The following is a 14,790-nucleotide window of genomic DNA, read 5'->3' as shown; positions in this document are numbered from 1 at the left end:
CCAGGCAGCCTGCTTTGCATAGAACACAACCTGACAGTGTTTGTTGAATGAATCAATGAGCTTTCTGTTTGTCTTCTCTCTCTATAGATGGCCAAGCCTAGTAGAGGAGAAGGGCATCCTAGACGTGTTCAGGCTGGGACAGGGGGCTTGGAATCCCCCAACACTCAGGAAAGGGCCCCTCCCCCCAGTGCTGGAGACAGGTCTGGGAACGCTGAGGCGGCGAGGTAGAGGGGAAGACTCCATCTTGGCGCTCACAGGGCTCTGGGAGGAACAGCATTTTTAGGTGTGATGTGCACCCAAGCCCCTTTGGTATCCGTGTGCTTCCTCCTTAGAACACCTCTGAGATGGAATAAGGCCAGGGACATGGTACGCCCTGTGTGGGCCCCGTGGAGCCTCACTCACTCCACCAATCCACTGGACACCAGCCACACACCAAGCACTGTGCAGCGCTCACAATGAAAGCAAGAGGGCCCTGCCCTGGAGGAGAGAGGCAGACATCTAGAGTTCCAAACAGAATGAAATAGGGGCTAGCCCGGTATAAGCCAGACTAGAGGTCCAGAGTAAGGCAGGACCCATAAGGCAGCATATGAGTGGAACCCCATCTGTGCTGGGGAGGGTGTCTCAGAGAAGGGCCATTAGGAACCCACGGAGGTCCCATCCCACACACTACTAAGCTCCCAGCAGGTGCTCTTGGTTCATAACCAGACTTTTCCCCATCCTGTTCCTGGGATGGCTGGGCAGACCCTAAGGGTAAGGCCTTGGGGGCCCAATGAGAGATGTGACTTACCCCAGTGTGCCGAGCTAGCACCAGATGAGAAAACCAGGGATGGGGCGCCAGCCACTGCCAGCCTCCCGTTACGGCTCCTCTCTGCCCCACACCCCGGCCTACAGCGACCGCTCCACCCCTTCCACACATCAGCCATCTACCCGTGGGTCTGCAGTCTATTTTTACCTCCATTAGCTCCTCCTCTGACCCACACTGTAGCACGGGTGGAGCAGGGCAGTGATCCCCATCTTACAGGAGGGACAAAGACGCCCAGAGAGGCTCAGCGACAGCCTCCCGCCCAGAACAATGCTCCGTGCACCATGCCCTCTGGGGTGCAGTGCTGCCAGGGCAGACAGGCTCGGACCCCACAAGACGGGCGCTCTCTGTTAGGCAGCCTGGCTTGCAGTCTGTGAACTCCCTGCCACACGTTCTCACTGGCCCTCCCTTTGAGCCACAGAACAGAGAGGAGGTGAGCAAAACACTGAGGTTAGAGGTGAAAGAAAGTTAGGACGGTGTGGTGTGCACGCCTTAGGCAGCACTGGTGTGCTTTCAAGTGGGATCCCGGCCCCTGGGGCGGGGTGGGGGGGCAGGGGGGGGCGTGAAGAGAAGGGGATTGAGGCAACCGCTCCCCTCCTGCTCTACCTTCGAGGCAACTTCTCTGATTAAACAGAGGCATTGCTGCCGAGAATGCCCACAGCCCCAGAGTCGGTGGGCTGGGGTCCGGCAGACGCTTCCTGCCTATGCCCACCTTGGGTAAAGTGCCTAGCCACCTGGCTCCTGCCTCCAAGCCAGCCGTTACCGCCCCTCTTCAGCTGATCCAATTCTTTCCCTTCAAGGAAGTTCAGGGACCTCTGGCTCTCCATCTCTCCAAATGCTCTCGTGCCCTAGCCCAGATTCACCAGATTCCACTTGCTTGGAAGAGAGTGGCTCCCTTGGCCTGAACTTCACAAGTGCACTTATCCCACTGCTGCCATGGAAACAAGGAATTACGGCCTCCTAGTTTCACGTCGGCCAGCTCCTCTGGGGCAGCAGGCTCACACCACTGGCGTGCCCACCAGGGGACTCATGTCACTGCCAGAGAAAGCCCTCTGCACAACTGGCCTGGGGAAAGCCAGCAGCCACTCCCCCTGAGGACAACTGGTCCAGGGGGAGGCGGCGGGCACTGCGCCTCTCCCCCAGGAACAGCTGTGCCCAGAGCACAGCCCCTCTCATCCCCTGGCAGGCAGGCGCCAGCCCCTCTCAGGCTGAGGTGCTTCCACTCGGCCGCAAGGTCTGTGCACAAATCAGCCATTTCTGCCGCACAGGCTTCGGCAGTCAGAGCTGCGAGCCCTGCCCCCTCCCCCGACAAGCATCCAGGGCGTGTCACATTCCCACCTTCACAGCCACCAAGAATGGGGACCCTGAGCCGGGGCTGGTCGGGGTTCCCAGCTCGCACTCCTCCAGGAGAAACACATCTTCATCCTCCAGGACCTTGTCCAAAAAGCCTATCGCCTCCTCTTCCTCTTCCATGGCAGCGGGAGCCGCGGAGGGCAAACAGGAAGCAGGGTCCCAGCAGTAGCGGCAGCGGCAGCCGTGGCCGCCGGCGCCCGGGAGCGAGGCCGGCAGGCGGGGACGGGAAGAGCGTGCAGGGCAGGCCTAAACCAGCACGCGGGCCTCCCCGGAGTCCGTCCTGGCGCCCGGCCACCGGCTGCCGATGAAAGGCTCCATTATGAGCCTTCTCCCGCCCGCCGGCTCCGGGTCCTCCCGGAGAAAGGGGAAGCGGGGCGTCCGTGCGGCCCCGGCCGCCTCTCGCGGGGAGCTCCGCCGCCGCTGCCGCCGCCGCGATTCCAGGGCTGTCACCGGAGCCCGCGCGCCCCTGCCGGCCGCCGCGGCCCTTCCTGCCGTGCGCGCCGGCTCTCCAGGCAGGCGGGGCCCCGCTCCCTGCCGCCGCTCCCAGCCCGGCCGGGCGCCCCGCCGCCGCCGCCGCCGCCGCCACCGGCCCCACAGATCCCGCCCTCCTGGACGCGGAGGTTCGCGTTCGCTCTCAAGACACAGGAAATGCACGACTCGACGGGTGAGGTGGAGCCGTTCCCTCTCTGCGGTCGCCGGGCCAGCCGGCTGGCGGAGGCTTCGGGAGCGCGGAGGAGGGGCGACGGGGCCGCAGCCGGGCCGGGCGCAGGGGGAGGTCCGCTTCCCAGAGACAGGCTTTATTTACAGCCCCTCACCGGCCCCGCGGGCAGGCGGGGGCGGAGCGGACGAGCAGCTGCCCGCACAGCCTCGCGGGCCGCCGGGCCAACCTCGGTGTCACCTTGGGATGCCGACAAGCCCCTTCTCACTTCCGCCTCAGGCTCTGACACCTTTGAGGAAGGGAGGCCAAGCCCTGGTGAGAAACCATAGTTTCTTTGCATCGCCACCGTGGCTGAGGGAACAAGGCTTTGTGCAAAGGAGGCCTGACCTGTCTCGCCACGAAAGAAGCACAAGTGCCAGCCAGGGGCTGCAGCGGGGCCGCCTCGAGCAGCCGGAGGTGCCACACCTCCTACTCACAGATGCTGCTGATTAGCGACACCACACCTCCTCGGAGCTCTTTTCCCTCAACAGGGGCCTGGGCCCAGTAGAACCAGCCCCACAGGGGAGGGTACACTTAACCCAGGACCAGGAGCACGCCAGCCCTGCCCACCCCCAGCCTGCTTCCCCTGGCTTCTTCCATGGTTACAGAAGCTAAATCCATCCAGAGGGTGAAGTGCACACTCTGGTCCCCTGGCCCCATCCAGAGATGTAATCCACCTACTCATGGGGGTGGAGTTTAAGGGCAGCAGCTGGGAAAAGCTCTTTCACAACACCTAGGGCAAAGGTTGCCAACTCCAGCACCCAAGAGGGTGCAGGTAAGATTAGTTAGTGAAATGAGCCAGGTAGGGTGGGACCAGGTGAACCGAAGAAACTGTCACTCAGCTCCAGCTGCTGGCTGCCAGGGGCAGTGCAGGCTCAAGGTTGCCCCATCTTGGATTGTTCAAGAGAAGCTGGAATCCGGATTTTTAGGTGATAGCTCTCAATTTAAAAATGATGGCAGATAAATTATATTTAAAAAACAAAACATGATGCAGTCTCAATGAAACACATCTGTGCACTGAATCAGGCCCACAGACAAGGTTGCTGCCTTCTTGCAGTTGGTTGTGTTTCTTTGAGGGAAGGTTGGGAGGGGTGTGTGTGGGGGGGGGTGGGGTGTTGTTCCTTGAATATCACCTCTGTCCCATTTCATCACTGGACCTGGCATCTTGGAATCAAATTCAGCTTCACACATGACCAGCCCACTACTTATCTTTGCAAACCTGTATAATAGGTGCCACCAGCCAGACAGATCAAGTGAAAACTCCAGATTCTGAGTAATGAGCCCTGAAGCTCCAGCCCCACTCACGCCAATCCCCCCAATCTCCCACCAGCCCCCAAACCATGTCTCTAGTCAGGGATTTCCTCAAAATCCTAATGATTCTAGCTCACAAGTGTCTCTCCCAGTACACAGTTGCCAGACCAGCCAGTGTGGTTCTTAATGATACAGTGTCTGAGTTGTCCATTAATGCCTCGTGTGTCTACCACTGGCCTCCTTATGCACATGGCACATCCCCTGCCAGGTGGCAACTGTATGGCCACAGGGGGAAGAGTCCAACTCTTTGCAGCTCGTTTGGAAATGCATTCCAAAGGGGGGGTTAACAGTGTGCCATCCTAGGCCCACCTGGGCTCATCACCTCTCCTTCCCACTGGGCATCTCAGCTGAGAACAGTGCCCTTGGCTGAGCCTCCAAGCTGGGTGGAGGGCTGAGGAAGAGCGAGGAGGGAAAAGGAGAGGAATGGACATGGTTCCTTATCCCAACTCCCCAAAAAAGTCCACGGAAGTTCTGAGCTCTAGGTGGGGCTCCTGCCATTCTATTAGAGCAGAAAACCTGTCCTCACCAGTAAAAGGTTTCTCCCTGTCACTATAGCTGAAATGCAGACCAAGGGATTTGGGGTAGGTTCTCTGGGGCCTCAGGGCTGATGGGTTCCCCAGAGGCACACCCCCCCCCCCACACCCGCCCTCTCCCTCAGTCCCTGGTTCTTCCCTGTCCCCGCCCTGGCTGGGTTATAAATAGCCAGGGTAGATCTGAAGGGCCCTCTCAGCCACAATTCCTCATTTGGTTTGGGCGGGTGAGGCTGTTCCCAGCGCTTGGGAACAACCAGGCCTGGCATTCCCCAGGGCACAAGTGTGCCAGCCCGGGGCTCTGTGCCAGTCTGTCTCCCATCCTGCAGGCTCCGAGTGCACGGCATGGGCTGCCCCCTCCGCTCGGACAAGCAGGTGTAACGGGAGAAGGGCCTAACAGTCCAAGGGCCCCCCCGCACGGTGTCCCTTCCCCCACCCAAAGGAACATGAGGGGCCCTCAGGAGTCTCCGAGAGTAGCCCTGTCTCCATTCCCCATGCCCCTACCTAGCACGGCAGGATCGACACCCACTTCTTCCAAACCCTGAAACCTCTCAGAAGCTGCTCCCTGAACATCCAAGGCATCTCCACTCCACCCCACCCCACCCGGGTTGGCTGGAAATTCCAGTGAGTAATCTGAATGCCCTTCCATCTCCACTGGGCACACAGACTCCCCTCAGAGGCCCTCAGTTCTGCCCCTGGAGGGAAGTGACTCACAAGTCCCAACGGTGTTCCCTGCCTTTCCCCTACCAATGCCCTGGACATGCGCTTCCTCCCTGCGTGCCCTACAACTCTGCCTGCTTTCGCCTGGCTCCTGATCCTCCTCTCCAGAGAAGCAGCTGCTCCAAAGGCCTCCAAACTGCCTTATTCCAAAGTCAGAGGCCTCCTTCTCTCCTCCTCAGCCTCTGCAGCCTGGACGCTCTTAAATCCCTCAGCTTCTGTGGCCATGCTGATGCTGCCTGTGATCGCTCTGGTTCAGGCTGGCCCTTCTTTTTCACCCATTCGGACCAGGCTGCAGCCCTCTCCTCTCTATCCTTGGAGAACTCATCCCTTCTCACTGCTAGGCCAATGGCAGCCCATCACCATCTGCAGCTCCAACATCTTGCTCTGCTGGAGTGTGACATCTGTGCTGTCAGCTGGTTCTCCTCACTTGGAAGTCCCATCAGCAGCCCCTCAGCTCCACATCTCCAGACCAAACGACCCTTCCCCCTCCCTAAACCAGCTTCCCCTTCTGGCTTCTCCACTTCTGTTGGCGGGGCCGCCATCTTGTGACTCTTCCTTCCCTCAGGCCCCACATCCCTTTTACCGAGTCCCCTTGGTTCTTCCTTCTCTTCCTTTTCCAAAGCCACCACCCCAGCCAAGGTTTGTAGAATCTCACACCTACGTTAACCACAGTAATATTCCACTTTGACTTCCGATCTCGCCTGTCCATCCATCTGTTCACTCATAACGCGGAGAAGGCCTGGCATTACAAATACACAGATCTGCGAGACACAGGCCTTGCCGTTAGCATGCTCTCAACCCACAGGGGGTGAAGGACATATCAACAAATGAGGCAGTGTTCTCACTGGTCAACACGGTGGGAACACGGGACAAAGGCACTAACCCTGCCTGAGAGGTAAAGCTCCACAGAAGCGTGGCCTCTGAGCAGCATCTTAAAAAGGGGAAGGGTTTCCAGGCAAAGGGAGGAAAATGTTTTGTAAGGAACCCCAGGAAGCACAGCTGGAGGACAGAAAAGGGGCAGGTGATGAACTTGGAGAAGTGGGCGGGAACCACTCCCCCATGAACAAGGGGCACGGACTGAGATTTCAGACACCCGCCAAATCCACGCTTTCCAAGCCACCAACAGTTTACTCTCCCCAAACCCAACAGCCTTCTCTCACACTCATTCTCCATCCCCTCATTCCCTTACCCACTCAATCAACAAGTATCTCTTCATTGCCCACCATGCACCAGGCGCCGTGCTAGCATCCAGAACACAGCCACAAGTGGGACGCTTTGTCTACCTCCGTGGGGGCTGATGGTCTCAGGGACAGACTGACCACTGCGAGCCAAGGCAGGGCCAGGGGAAGGGCACGATCTCAGAACTCTGGGGCTAAGGTACAACTCTTCCAGAAAGAATAACGTGGAAATATGTATTGTGACTTAATATGTTCTCACCCTCTGAGTCAGCACCTCCACTTTAAGGAATTTTTCTGCAAAAACATTTCTACAGGGACTCAAAGATCTTTGTACAAAGATGTTCACTGCAATGATGGTTATACCAGTGAAAGACTGGAAACAGCCCAAATGTCTAACAGAAGGGGACTGGCTAAGTGAATTATGGTACAACCATTAAAAGAAACACTGCATACAGTCATGAAGGAGAATGAGGTAGGTCTTTAATTACTGATATGCAAGATGTTCAAGACTTATTAAATAACCAGAACAAATTGCATAACAGTATTAATAGTATGATCCCATTTTTTAAAAAAGTGTATATATATATAATATATACACAGAGAAAAATGTATTTTTTACATATATGTGTATATATATATATATATATATGTAATATCTCACATGGAAAAAGAAGATGTCTCTTAACAGACATTCTCTCTGTAGGATGAGACTTAAGGAGACTTTCACTTTCCATAATTATATGTTCCTGTAAAGTTAGAATTTTCAGTGATGTAATCAGGAAAAATAAAAATTATTTTTTTTTAATAAAGAAATTAAAAAAAGAAGTGTGATAAGTGCTATAATTGGGCAAGTAGAGTGAGCTCTGGGGGCACAAGACAGAAGACATATCTGATGCAGCAGAGGGGGGGAGTCACAGAAGGTTCTCCAGAGGAGGTGACATTAAAACTCCTACCTGAAAATGAGCACGGATTAGCCATGCCAGGGGGACTCAGGGGCAGACAGGACAGCATGAGGCATAATGAAATGAGTTCAGGCTGGGTGGCAAGGCTTCATCCATTCAACCAATACTTATTAGGCATCTCTTATGTGCCAGGCGCAGTTCTAGGCACTACAGTTTGCAATGAGCAAACATTTTGGTACAAAACTGACAAAGCTCCATGGCAGAGCTCCCATTCTAGCTGGGGGGTTGTAATGAGGCTGCAGAGGTAGGCAGAGGTCAAGTGGTCAGGTCAGGCACGGCCTTGACAGCATTGCTACGGGCAGGCACTGAAGAATTTTACAGGGAGTGGCCAGACAGTGTCTCAGTGCATCCCTCCTGCTGACATCAGATTACTCTTTCTAAAACACTGCTCACTCTGTACCCAGCAGGAAGCCACCAAGTCAGCCCTAACAAGGGCAGTGGGGCCCTTGCTGATGACTCAACTGATCAAACTGTTGACAACAACTTCTGCTGTTTGCTGTCCCATGAAAGGGCCAGGTGCATTCTCACCTCCAGGCCTTGACCTGGCTTGGAGCCCCCTCTCCCTCCTCTCTGCCTATCCCTGGCCCTTCCAACTTCCTTGGCAGGAGCTCAAGTCCCACCTCCAGACTTTCTGGAGCTCAGCAGACCCTGGGCCAATGAGAACTGACCCCAGGGGCCAGTGCCGGGGGCAGGTGGAGTCAGCCACAGCTGCAGATGGAATCAGACTCATCATCTTCTTGATAGCCGTCCTCCTCCCTCTGCCTTCCCTTTTTCTGCTATAGCAGAAGTTACTCCAAATCATATATAGAGGTCAATTACATGAAGCAAATGTTGGATATAAGCCACTACATGACACTGTTTATATAGTAAAACAAAAACAAACAAATAAAAAAACTCTCCTGGATGATGGATTTGAATCCTCGTTCTGCCTCTTGCCAGCTGTGTGACCCTGGGCAAGTCGTTCAAACTCTCTGGGCCTCAGTTTCCTCATCTGTAAAATGGGGATAATTCTAGCACCAACTCTAGTTTGCAGGGAGGACTAGTACACATGGGGCAGGGCCTGGCACATGTTGAGCCCTTGGCAGGCACCAGCTATTCTCCTCTTCTTTGGCAGGGGTGGTGGTGTGTGGGGAGTGCAGGAGGGGGGAGCCTTAGCCCACTCCCAGCCTCACCTCCCACATCTTCCAATGAACCCAAAGCCCGGCCACACTCGACCATTCTCCTTTTCTCACACCTCCAGAGGTTTTCCCACATTCCAGAACTTACACAGCTCCCTTTATGTAGAATGTCCTTCCTGACCAGTGCCCAGGCAGAACACTACCTACTCTCTGAGGCTGCCTCCTACATGCTCCCCTCCTTGATTCCCCCACCTGAGGTTACGTGGCTCCCTCCTTGGGATGTTGTATTAATACATCTCTCAAGCCTTGAAATTGAGGGACTGTGTGTGTGTGTGTGTGTGTGTGTGTGTGTGTGTGTGTGTGTGTGTGTAGGGGGAGTGAGGGGCAACCCCTGTTCATGCTAATTCCCCACAGCACCCAGAACAAGTTCTTGTAAAAAGTGGGTGCTCAGGGAGTTCCCTGGTAGTCCAGTGGTTAGGACTCTGGGCTTTCACTGCCGTGGCCCGGGTTCAATCTCTGGTTGGGAAACTGAGATCCTGTGAGCCATGTGGCGCAGCCTAAAAAATAAATAAATAAAGTGGGTGTTCAGAAAATACTTAGTGAGTAGAAATGACTCCAGGAGGCTTAAAGGGCAAGGCAAAGGGTCTCCCAAGAAGATAAATCAAGGGGTTCAGGTTGGGTGGATGGTACCTAAGGAAACTGGTCATCCACGGTGACACCCTCCAAAGGCACCTCTGCCCAGCAGGAATGCCAGTGGGAGCTGAGCCACCTCTGCCAGGACTAGAGTGGGGATGGGAAGGCCCGAGGGCAGCCAGAGCTGGGGGCCCATAGAGAACCGGGTTCACATCCCAGGAGAGATTCAAAGTCAACTATCACCTCGGGAGCTGGTCCTCCTTGTGGTGCAGACTGTGCGTTTTCACAGTCACTGTGTCACTCGGTCCTCCCAGCAGCCCTTCCAGATAGGATGTATTTATCCTTATTTACAGCTGAGGGGACCAAGACTCTACAGGTTATCCAAAGTCACAGAGCCAGAAAGACGTAAGGCGAGGGCACTAAGGTTCCTGTTCTGGAGAGGTGGCAGAGAACAGCGGTGGTGAGCCCCCACCACTGACCAGCTGTGGGACCTCAGGTGGGTTATGTCACCTCTTTGCACCTTAGTTTTCACATCTGTAAAATGGGGCAGTAATGGTGCTTACTTCCCAAGGTGTGGTGAGGACTAAATGAGTTAGTATTTATAAAGTGCTACAACAGTGCCCGGCATTTAGTAAGTGCTATGGAAGCGTTTCTCTTCTTTCTCTTCTTTCTGCCACACAGGCAGGAGGGTTGGGGGGGGGGGGTCTGTGTGGCTTTCCAGATAGAAGCAACCAGCCCATAACCCTGTGGGAGGAAGGTCCACAAGAGCATCATCAGAGTATCATCGTGGAAAGAAAGTGCTAGCACCCACTAGTGGAGGAACTAGGTGAGGAGGATGGAAAAGAGAGTCTGGGTAAGAGCCAGCCTGCTGCTGGGATACTCCCTGCCCTTCTGCACCCTGGCAGAACCCAGAGCCCAGGGGGCCATCCAGCCTCTGCCCCCTGGCGGCTCACCTGTGTGGCCAAACGTCTCAAACTGAAGGCGTTCTCAGGGGCAATTTCACACCTCCTGGTGTGATTAGGCGGGTCGGTTGGCCTCCCTGCCCCACCCCCAGAGACTCCCGAGCCTCAAGGACAGAGAATGGGTCTGGTTCACTCTCCTATCCACCGTCCCTGGGACCTGCAGGAGATGAGCAAACCTTCACCGAATACACGTTGCTCTGGAAGTCGCCTTACTGGCCGATGTGAAACGCACAGCACAGTAGCGGGGAGAGGGCGATCCCAGACAGGCTGTGAGCATTACAGGGATGCTCCAGGTCGGCTGGGTGTGGCCAGCCAGGGAAGCCCAGATCCCAGCCATGTGTGAAAGGGGGGGCGATGGGCCAGAGAGGCCAGGGAGCACCAGCCACGGAGGGGCTGAGGACCACAACCAGGGCACCGTCTCCCTACTTCCTATTTACATCCCCCTCAACTCACACAAGCCAAGGAACCCCCTGAGCCATAGCTTCTTCATCTACAAAATGGGGGGCTCTCCCAGTGGTTGCAGGGATAGGTGGCGATGAAGCCCGTGGGCACCTGGCACAGTACCTGGCACGTAGGGGGAGCCAGGCAAGCTCCTCCTCTTTGGAGTGGGGACCAAAGATTCAGAAAGGGGGCAGTGGGGAGCCAGGCTGCTGAGGCAGGAGGTCGGCAACCTGAGGAGAGATGTCTCTGGTTTTACCTGCAGCTGGAAACTCCTGAGAGGCGTAAGGATAAAGGGCAGCCGCCAACCCACCCAACCCAGGCCTCGAACGCCGTCCAAAGAGAGCAGACTGGGACGCCACCTCAGATGTTCCCGGCTCGCCACGTGGCTTCTCCTTTCACCTAGAAGCGACTTCCTTGTCCTGCAACCTCAGATCCCAAACCCCAAGGCTTCAGAAGGGACCAGGAAGGGAAGAGGGGGCAGCAATTCGTCCTAGCTTCATCCCCTGAGACTGTATCTGCCCTCCCTCCCTGCTCCCTGGCCAATCCAGTGCTACTTGATTCAATTCCATAAACACCGGGTGAATATCCCTAGGTGCCCGGGAGCTGCTGATGGGGGTCCCAGAGATGATTGGGGATCAGGGCTCCGGATCTCGCAGGGCAGACGTGCCCCACGAGTAACTGTGCACGGTCCCCAGACAGAGGAGGGCTCAGCCATGGGCTGGAAAACCTTCACAAGGGAGGTGGTGTCTGAGGGGACCTGGGAGCACCACACAGACTCCAGCGTCAGAAAGACCCAAGTTTAGGGATTTCCTGGCAGTCCAGTGGTTAAGACTCCGCTCTTCCAATGCAGGAGGCACGGGTTCAATCCCTGGTCAGGGAACTAAGATCCCACATGCAGGCGCGGCCAAAAGAAAAACAAGAAAAGAATAAAAGAAAGACCAAGTTTAAGTATATCTCTGGCTCCCCATGTAAAAGGCTCAGGGCGAGTCTAAGTAGCTGTGAGGAAGGGGGGGTTGTGCGGGGGAAGGGGGGAAGATGAGAAGGTTGACAGTGGTGATCATCTCAACTCCCCCCACCTATCTTTAAATTATCCTGCCGTCTGGAGACTAAACTCCTCAATTCAGCAGTTAGTGCAGTACTAACATGTACAGACTTTACAATTTATAAAGCACCTGCCTGGCACCATCTCACAGAAGCCTCCCGACAGCTGTGTGAGGTCAGGAGGGAGGAAATTCTCAGTGTCTTCACTTTACAGATGAGCAAACTGGAGCTCAGATGAGTGAAATCCCTCAGGTCACGCAGCTAGAAAGTGGTGGCACTGAGACAACAACCAGATCTTCTCTCTGCCTTGTGGCCCCTTTTCACGGCGCCTCCCAAGAGGGGAGTCAGACAAGTCCATGGCTTGTGGGGCACACGCTTTTCTGAATGACCACGGTCCTGGCAGGGGAACGTGTGCCCCGCTTGTCAGTGAGATGGAGAGTCCCGCCCGTCCTTCCCAGGGTGAAAGCAGGCCCTCTCTGCTGAACTGAGCCACCGGAGGGAGCTGTACTCAGCCTGGGCTTGGGGAGAGTGAGGGTCTGCAGGGCGGGGCTTCAGCTTTCACCCTGATACCTCGCTGGGCTGCACACTGGGGCACATCTAAGGCGAGAGCAGAGTGAGGCTGCAGGGCGTTCTGGGGAGTGAAGAGCATTTGTCCTGCAACACCGGAGACCCGGTTTCATCTGGGCTACCACACCTGGGAGGACAGATCTGACCCCAGGAAGGAGGTTGCAAAAGCAGATTCAGTTGTCGTCCAGCAAATATTCATTAGACCTGGTCCTCGCAGTGCTCTGGGCTCCCCACCCCTCTAAAGGCTGGTGAGGAGAGTCTCGTGGGCCCTGGGCGCCAAGGACCGAGGACCCACAGTGAGCCAGGCCCAGCGCTGCAGGCCTCACCTGAGCTATCTCAGTCCGTCCTCTCAGCAACCCTTCAGGTGGTTAGTCCTATTTAGAGATGAGGAAACTGAGGCTCAGAGGGGTTATGACACTGATCCAGAGTCCCACAGCTAGAGAGCAGCACATGTTCATCTATGCAAAGCTCATGTCCCTTCCATTCTCTGAGCTGCTGGGAGAGTAAGACCGTGAGGGCTAGTTTTATGCATCAACCTGACAAGGCCACAGATACCTAGACGTTTGGCCACCCATTATTCTGGGTGTGTCTGTGAGGGTGTTTCTGGATGAGATTAACACTTGAATCAGTTGACTGAGTAAAGCAGGTTGCTTTCCCAGTGTGGGTGGGCCTCATCTAATCAGTTGAAGGTCTGGATAGAACAAAAAGGCGAAATAAGGGAGAATTCACTCTCTCTGCCTGTCTTTGAGCTGGGACATAGGTCTTCTCCTGCCTTTGGACTCAATACGGACTAGAGCTTACACCATCAACTCTCCTGATTCTCCAGCCTTTGGACTCAGACTGGAACTAACTATACCATCAGTTCTCCTGGGTCTCCAGCTTGCTGACTGCAGATCTTGGGACCTCTCAGCCTCCATAATCTAGTGAACCAATTCCTTATAATAAATCAATCCTTCTCTCTCTGTATCCTAATGGTTCTGTTTCTCTGGAGAACCCTAATATAAAGACCAAACCTTGGGCTTCCAGGAACAAGTTGCATGCACATTTGGGTGTGGAATGTCCGGCTGCCAGAGGCCAGATATCTGAATATCTAGAACAATCATCTGATTTGGTCCAAAAGTCCCCTTGGTTCCCAACGCCCCAACAGGAAGCCTGGCAGGGAGGGGACCTGCCTGGTCAAATGAGCAGAGCCAAGTAACAGAAACCTTGGCTTTCTTTTTCTTTCTTTTTTTTTTTTTTTTTTAAACTGAAACAGCCCCCAAGTACTCAGAAGAGGTGTGTCAACTCTCTCCAGCACCCCAATGTACACAGCAATACTTGCTGAGTCCACTAGATGGGGCCAGTGACACAGCAGAGAGGGCAGAAATGCAACTCAGGAGGGAAAGGCAGGCAGGGGGTACACTGGGCTGGAATCTTTGCTAGGATCCCCAAGCTGGATTAACGCTCCCCACCCCTACCTTGTATAATTTCTAGCCAATGGTGCAAAAATTAATCCTGGGGTTCCCAAGCACTTTGGCCAGTTGTCACTGTAGCACCTCTTGGATTTCAAAGTCCTCAAACCAAGCTCTTCCCTTGTGAGTCGCCAAGCAAAATGGGCAGCATCGTAGTAAAGGAAGTCCTTGCCCTGAAGCCTCAGAGCTCCAGGTGGGGGCATCTCCCTGTTATGCCTGTGACCCGTTTCACTAGAGAAAGCACCTGAGTACCTTTCACCAGGGAATCTGAAAGTAGATGGACAAGCACTCCAGCAAGGTGGTCATGTGACAAGGGAAGGAGACAGGACAGGAAGCAAGGAGGAAGGCAGAGAGGAGAAAGGGAAATAAATGGCTTTTCTCTTCAGCAAGTGGCTCTAATCTGGCCACACGTTCTCAACTCTCAGCCAGGATTCCTGGTGAATCTTTCTGCAGCAGCTCACAGGGGTAATAGCTGAGTCTCCGGGATGGGAGGGGGATGTCTCTAAGCCCTGTTGTGGTCAGAGACCTAAAGGCAGAGATGGGAAGCAAGAGCTGTCACTTTGCTTCCCCTGGTTAGAGTCAGTTCAGGTCCCAGAGCACCCTCTCCTCCATCAGTAGCAAGAATCCTGCCCCGCAGGTCCAAGATGGCTGTCTCTCACCTGCCACCCTTCCTTAGGACGACAGGACAATACCCCAGAATGTCAGCTGTGGGGGGCCTGAACCTGATCAACGCCCTTGCCCATCACTTCCACCTCCCACCTGCCCCCACCATCCCTTCCCAAACTTGCACTGCCTGGCAGCTGATAAGCTCTGCCTAGGCCTCTGTTGCCATGGCAACAATGTGGCTTCTCCCAAGTGGGAAGCCGGTTGCCAAGGCCCTTGTTGCCAAAGGCTATAACAGCCACCCTGCTGTGTGAAGAGGGGGTGAGAGCTCTACGCAGGGGTGGAGGGTGGACAAGGAGGCTGGGAGGGAAGGAAGCAGGGGGTTCGCAAGAAATGGTAGGGTCCAGGCAGCCCCCTGGCT

At 55.2% G+C, this 14,790-nt stretch overlaps 1 protein-coding gene across 3 annotated transcripts in view; it reads right to left on the bottom strand.

The window, feature by feature from the left end:
• Window positions 1–14,790, bottom strand: part of ABR (ABR activator of RhoGEF and GTPase) — a 178,847-nt gene that overhangs the window by 78,671 nt on the left and 85,386 nt on the right. Inside the window, exon 1 of one of the 3 annotated variants that reach the window (XM_068531715.1) lies at window positions 2,141–2,892. The exons of the other annotated variants lie outside the window; for them this stretch is intronic. Within the exon in view, the coding sequence (XP_068387816.1) occupies window positions 2,141–2,275 (135 nt within the window). The 5' untranslated portion in view covers window positions 2,276–2,892. Of the gene's footprint in view, window positions 1–2,140; window positions 2,893–14,790 lie in introns of those variants that run through there. 3 annotated transcript variants of the gene reach the window in all.

The sequence above is a fragment of the Eschrichtius robustus genome, chromosome 20 (assembly GCF_028021215.1).
Source record: "Eschrichtius robustus isolate mEscRob2 chromosome 20, mEscRob2.pri, whole genome shotgun sequence".
Taxonomy (NCBI): Eukaryota; Metazoa; Chordata; class Mammalia; order Artiodactyla; family Eschrichtiidae; genus Eschrichtius; species Eschrichtius robustus.
This window is presented reverse-complemented; position numbering and strand designations above follow the sequence as displayed.